General features: G+C 43.3%; 1 protein-coding gene across 1 annotated transcript; it reads left to right on the top strand.

The window, feature by feature from the left end:
• The first annotated feature begins 4,417 nt into the window (after positions 1-4,417).
• LOC113153610 (guanine nucleotide-binding protein G(I)/G(S)/G(T) subunit beta-3-like) lies at positions 4,418-6,865 on the top strand. Its single transcript, XM_026347290.1, has 7 exons — positions 4,418-4,486; positions 4,577-4,722; positions 5,181-5,244; positions 5,487-5,643; positions 5,729-5,795; positions 6,199-6,400; positions 6,638-6,865. The coding sequence occupies exons 1-7, from the start codon at positions 4,418-4,420 to the stop codon at positions 6,863-6,865; spliced, it is 933 nt and encodes a 310-aa protein (XP_026203075.1).
• Positions 6,866-6,966: the final 101 nt, after the last annotated feature.

The raw sequence follows: 6,966 nt of genomic DNA, 5'->3' as shown, positions 1-6,966 counted from the left end.
GTCTTAGTCTAAATGTCCCTATTAGAGGAGTCCATCAAACAGCCCTGATGCTCTCAGCGTGCACCCATGATGCATGAGGGCAAACAGTGGATTAACGCAATATTCATCCAATAAGGACGAGAGCTGACCTAGAGCAGCAGGGCAGTAACTAGGCTACATCACCTGAGCCTGAGCGCACAGGTAAACATTTCCCGAGTGTTGTAACGTCTTGAACAGCCAACTGTCAATAAGAGACGGTTATCTAACAGCGTCGGTTTAGTTTGTTTGACACAAGTCCGTCCTCACTTCAAGGCTTCGAACCCTGCTGATATTCAGCTGCATCACTGCAAACTGTAAAGTGTTTGTTGATGAACTAATAATGCAAAACTGCTCTTATGTCATGTTCACATCCGACCTTTTCTTCAGGTCCTCGTTTGATGATTGTCCCAACCCATCAGGGCGGAGTGCCTATTTTAACCTCACCAGTCAAAAATGTGAAAACAAAAGGATTTGGTTGGGATTAGGCACAAAGTCGATTGTCATTGTAGGTTTAGGCAACAAATAAACATGGTTAAGGTTAGGAAAAATGACTTCCTTAACTTCACGTTGCCGTCAGTCAGTGTCTGCACCCACAGTCCAGTGAAATAAAAAACTGATGTTAATGTTGTTAATTATCCTATTACACACACATTTCAGTTAAATCTGAGAATACACAGTAGTTCAGGACCAAAACTACATGTTGCTACAAACAGGAACGTGAATCATCACGATAAAAAGATGAAACTAAAGTAAACAAACCTCAGGTGATACTGTACAGAAACACAAATTCCCTGACACCATTTGAAGGTAACTCTGAGGGTTTTAGTTTGTTTTATTTTATTTTGTTTTATTTTACTGTTTTTTTTTAAGCTTCAATTCAAACCAGGTTTAGAACGTGACTGAGAACAAGCGACATTTGTGCGGCTTCTACTTTTTGTCCTGATGTGTCCCACTGTCTTGTTTGGTGTTTCAGACAGATGCACAGATACAGAACTTAGACTTTAATCATTAGCACAGTTCCAGGATCCCTCTGTGACCTCTGACCTTCCTGTTGAATGTGGAAAATTAAAGTATCCCTTTGAAGATCTAATTAAAAGGACAGTATGACTGATATTACCCATGTGGAGCTCCCACCACCTCCTAGAAGACAAACAAAAGGTGGAAATCTCCTTTTATGCCACAGGTCAGATTACTGGATGTCAAGGGGCGGACCAAAGAAGATCACCTCTCATCGAGGACCAATGCCTTCCCCTCTTCCCGTCCCTTCCTCTCTCTCTGTCGCCATCCAAATATAAATGACCTCCTGCATTTGCGTCTACATCTCTACATTTGCTTTATGTCCCGGTGCGCCCATCCATCACGACCAGTTTGAAAAATGACCTCTCTCCGTGTCTTTTCAGTGCGAGCTGCTGGTTCAAAGAGCAGCTTCAGAGTTTCTCAAGCTTCTCATTTTGAGGAAAAACTCTACGTTTGACTCTTGATCCACTTTTCGTAGCCGCTCTCGCTGTGTGTCGTGTGACGCACATTTAGCCTGACCCGCTCTGATTCCCTAATAAGATTGGCCGCCCCCGGATATCCCATTAGTCCCTGATTAACTGGGCTCAGCTTATTAGCTCTGGCAAATCAATTCACCCCTGTTGCCCCATTGCTACAAACCTGCATGCTGACAGAAACATGCACTGCAATGTCACCTGTCTAGGCCACTGCTGGATCTGTGTGTGTCTCCTGAAAGAAAAACAAGGAATAAAACCAGTGTGTAAATAAGATAATATGGTTATATGATTCCTAACAGTTGGAATAAGACTTGACCTTGTGCAGCCTTTTAGTTTCCACCTGACACAAAGCAAGAGCATATTCTTCCTTATTTATTCACGTGCATGACTTGTGTGTGTGTGTGTGTGTGTGTGTGTGTGTGTCCTTTATGCAACAGGTACTCTCTCTGCAACATCCACAATCTTTTTTCTTTCCTCTCATATTCTCACATTTCATCTCCACCTGTTCCCTTTCTCTTTCCGCCTCGTTCTTGTCTTTTGACCTCATAACCTGATTCTCTCCCTCCAGTCGGTTTACCTGCCGCCTCTCACCATGCTCTCGCTCTCTCTCTCTCTCTCTCTCGCTGCCCCTCTCTCTTCTCTCTCTATTTTCATCTTTGAGCTTTATCCCTTCATCCCTTATCTCCTTCATCCCCACCAATCCTCATCTGTTCTTCACTGTGGAGGAAGAGAGAGAGAGAAAGAGAGAGTTTTCTCACAAGTGACATACTAGCAGTCTGTTGGGGGAGAGCGTCGGAGGACCAGCGAGCAGGTTGTACACCCTGGGATTGTGGATTCAAAAAAAAAGGGGCCCGAGGCGTCTGCACCGGTGCAGAAGACGAGAAGGGACGACTCTGTGTGGAAAGGTGAGTTTCTTCTTTTATGCATTTATTAGTTCACTCTGCTGTTGGTGAGTGTTTAAAGATTTAAATTTTAAAGAAGAAAGTGGATTTTTAAAATAAAAATTCATTTCCTGAATTTAAACTTCAGCAAGTCAGCATGTATGGAGACATTAAATAGAACCATTTTTGTTTAAGTTATGCGAGTTTAGCTCCTACTACTTTTCATCTTGGTGAGAAATAGAAGAATGCATCATCCCCGTGTAAGATCAGATCCAAGGTAATGATTCCTTAAACCCTCTGAAGGTGATCTCTGGATCGTAGCGACGCTGCCAAAGAGGATCAGTTCCTCAGGTGCAGCAACAGGGAGCTGACGGACAAGTCGAACCTCGTCCAGCTCCTCTGTCTGCAGATGATTCCGCTGCAGAGTTCGTTCTTGTAGAGTTGCTTTTACAAAGGTTTGGGATTTTTTTAGCAGAAACATCTTCAGTGATCGAAGCTTTCAGCTCTCCCACTGATGTTGAGGTAAAGAGCAGTCAGTAATCGGATGACGATGAGATTTGACCAGTAAAGCTTCCTTTAAGATCTCCTGCCTGGATTTAAGGCCCTGCAGCGTCCTGAACATTTACCTCTGATGTTTAATGGATCTTTTGACCTTAATGTGAAAGACGTACATAGGACAGCAGCTAGAGACTTTTTTCAACTAATCCATGAAGCAGTTAGTCTTTGAAATATCAAAAATAGTGGAAGTGTCTGTAACACTTGAGCCTGATGAGTTAGATCGGCATCTGTTCTCTGATCAAGAGTCCACAAAACAAACATTTGCAATAGTTTCAGATTGAGAAACCGGTCAATCCTCACATTGGAACAGTTAAACTGTTGCTGATTATTGCTCATTTTCTAATGATTTCACCATGTTCTGTTCTGTTAAAGTTGTATTTTTCCTCTGTCCGTCCAGTCAGTCGTGCTGCATCACGTATTTACTGTTGCACAAGCAAACAAGAGGCAGAGTGTATGTATCTGTTAAATACAGATGTCGTTTTTGGATTGTGTCACATAAATTGTGCAGAGTTCAGGTTCTGAAAGAGCTCCAGTGATCAGAAGTGCGCACCAAGGTCATTAGCATTACGTTAGTTGGACGTCAGTATCCTATTACAGAGTATTAGGCGCATACGCTGCATTACTGCACGCAGGACTGCCATGAAAATTACAGTATGTTGATCCTTCGGAAGACTGAAACCTTGAGGTTTATTATATTCGCACACTGTTACTTAAACTGAACTGAGAGAGGAGATTTGTTATTTACATACTGAATCCTGACGATGTAGGCTTTTCTTTGGCTTTCATTAGCTCCTCAATTCACCTTTTATCAACCTTACTGTCTGTTCTTGTCCTAATTTTACGATCCCTCGTGGCTCTTCCTTACTTTAACTCTATCCCCCATCCGTCCAGTCTTTCCTTTTCCTTCTGTCGTTACTATAAAGGATGATATTTTTTGTTTTTTCTCCTCATGTTTCCTTTGCTTCACACATCATACTGTACATGCACCAGTATGAGAGCTGACTGTATCACAGCTTTGGTTCAGGGTGGGGGATTACACCTGTCAGGTCTGTGTCTAATCTGTGCTCTAGACGTGATGATTTCACAGTAGATGAGGGTATCAGGGTCACTGAGTGAGGAACTTCCTCTTCACTAGGATGAAACACGTTTGTCACCAAAATTCAAACCACATTTTTCACAGAAGGAAGAAAAGTCCTCCAGGAGATGTTGTGTTGACTGTTTTGTGCTTTACATAATTAACATGGTGCAGGAACAAGCTCAAGACACGTCTCATCTGCTGTTTATGCAAATAATCCTGATCCAAGCACGACAAGCTCTGAGCTACAGTTACTTTGACGTACAATTCCCAACATTCAGAATGAACTCATTCTTGTCCTTCTTCTTATTCCCACCTCTCTTTGTTTCCTTTTCCTTCTTCAGACTGACAGTTTCATTTTCCGTCCGTGACATCCTCTTGCAACTGTCGCCATGGCAGCTGAGAAAGCTGAAATGGATAAACTGAAAAAGGAGTGCGATACGCTCCGTGCACAGATTGAGGTAAGGTGAAACGTACGGTACTTCAAGTTGAAGATTAGAACAATCTGTGAACGCATCATAAGATCATTTTTGTAATATTGTGACTTCCAGACGGCCCGTAAGGCTGTGAATGATGGCAGCATGACAGCAGCATCAGGAGGCGTCGCCTCTCTGGGCCGAATCCAGCTGAAGCTCAGGAAGAACCTCAAGGGTCATCTGGCCAAAATCTATTCCATGCACTGGTCAGCTGACTCCAGGTGAGGACGAACAGCTGCACAGGAGTCTTTTCACCTCATTTCACACTGATATTAAGTCATTAGCACTAGTAACATTAACCACTGCACAGTTTTAATCAGATGCTGTTTCTCTGACAGACTTCACAGCATCTTCACAGCAAGAGAAATGTTTTTCAGTCACCATTCTCTAATTTACATCATGTTTTATTACATTACAGAATAATAGAAAGACTTTAATAACATGTTGTTAGAAATAACTCTAACGGTTTAGGTTTTAGGATGGAAGCTCAGTGGGGCGACTATCAAATATAGATCAAAGCTTAGTAGAACTGGCTCCAAAGATATTGTCAAAACCCTCAGTCTCAAAACGGTATCAGGTATCAATATATATATCAACATGGGATGAAATGAGCAGACCCAGGAAGTATTATTGCTGCTCTTTATACATACATGCAGTAACTCTTTCACCTCCACTACAGGCAAATGGTCAGTGCATCACAGGATGGCAAGCTGCTCATCTGGGACACCTTCACAGGGAACAAGGTCAGATATTACAATAGATAGAGTGTGTGTTTGTTATGTTGATGCACACACACGTTTCATAATGAAATCTCACTAAGGAAATAATTTAATTTAATTTGCAAAAGACCATAGTTCACTGTGAGGTTTACAGTGTAGATACGACAGGATTGGACTGTGTGAAGCACAGAAAAGACTTAATGCTAATGAATGAATACTGACTGCAGCAGGTCGGAAATCAGCTGAACTAAATTTGCACTTCCCAGCTGGTTGCTGTCCCACTAAAATCAGCCTGGGTGATGAGTGTCGCCTTCGCACCCTCTGGTAACCTGGTGGCCAGTGGTGGTCTGGACAACATCTGCACAGTCTACAACATCAAGAGCACCAGCCCCAAGACCCTCAGGGAGCTGGACGCACACACAGGTGAGAACAAAATCAAACTGGAGCAAACTGAGGCATGAACTGATGCAGACGGTGACCGAGTCCTTGGCTGTTTGTCTCAACACAGGTTACCTGTCCTGTTGCCGTTTCCTTAGTGACACTGAGATCCTGACTGCCTCTGGTGACACCACCTGGTGAGTGTTGTCAGTACATTTCATTTTTGATGAATTAGAAGACAAAAAGCTCAGAAAGCTGAACTGACTCTAAAGACATTCATATGTAAAACATTCAGTTATTTGAAGCTTTAACCTAAAGTGACTTACAAGTGTAGTTTATCCAAAAAACATTTTGCTGGCTGTCTCTCCAGGATTTCGATGAGAAGACTGATGTGAATTTAATCCCATTTAGTGCAGAGATATAACTAGCATGGAACAACAGCTAGAAGCGGAGCTGCAGCCGCCACGAGCAGCCCATTTTTGGAAACAGAAACTTCATCTAGTCAAATCCACAAATAGACCCAAACATGATCAGATTCAATCTTTCTGTTCTTTCTTTTCTCTCTTTGCCTCCATCTGTCTCCTCCTCTCCCCTCTGCAGCTGTTTGTGGGACCTGGAAACTGGAAAGCAGAAGGTCGTGTTCACCAACCACATTGGAGACTGCATGTCGCTGGCTCTCTCTCCCGACGAGAAGACCTTCATCTCTGGAGCCTGCGACTCTCTGGCCAAGCTGTGGGACCTGAGGGAAGGGTCCTGCAAGCAGACCTTCAGTGGACACACTAGCGACATCAATGCCATTGCTGTGAGGATCCAACAAATCATCACAAATTAGAAATGAGAGTAACACTTACAACTGGGAGCAGAAGAATCTCCTGAACTCCTTATGGACTTCTTTATTGAAGTCGTAGATGTGAAGTGAATGTTTGCATTGGGTTTTAGATTTAAAAAGTCATGTGACCTTAAACTGGATCATCTTAAAATGGCAAAAGGCTCAAAAAGGAAATAGCATCTAACACATTTTATGTTCTCTCTACCTCAGTTCATCCAAAATGGACACGCAGTCATCACAGGCTCTGACGACTGCTCCTGCAAGATGTACGACCTGCGCTCCGACCAGGAGGTGATCACCTATCAGGACAGCAGCCTGGCTGCCGGCGTCACATCTGTGGCTCTGTCCAACTCCGGACGCCTTATCTTTGCCGGCTACGATGACTTCAACTGCCACATCTGGGACTCGCTGAAGGGAGAGAAAGTTGGTGAGTGGTGATGAATTACACAGCATGTGAAGGTTGAAGATCCAGTAAAGTGTTTCCAGGTAAGGTGTAAAGGCCTCTCCTCTCCTCTCCTCTCTCCCTCGCTCTCCTCTCT

Source organism: Anabas testudineus, chromosome 11 (genome assembly GCF_900324465.2).
Source record: "Anabas testudineus chromosome 11, fAnaTes1.2, whole genome shotgun sequence".
Lineage (NCBI taxonomy): Eukaryota > Metazoa > Chordata > Actinopteri > Anabantiformes > Anabantidae > Anabas > Anabas testudineus.
The sequence above is the reverse complement of the archived record's forward strand: the minus strand, read 5'-3'. Positions and strand labels throughout refer to the sequence as shown.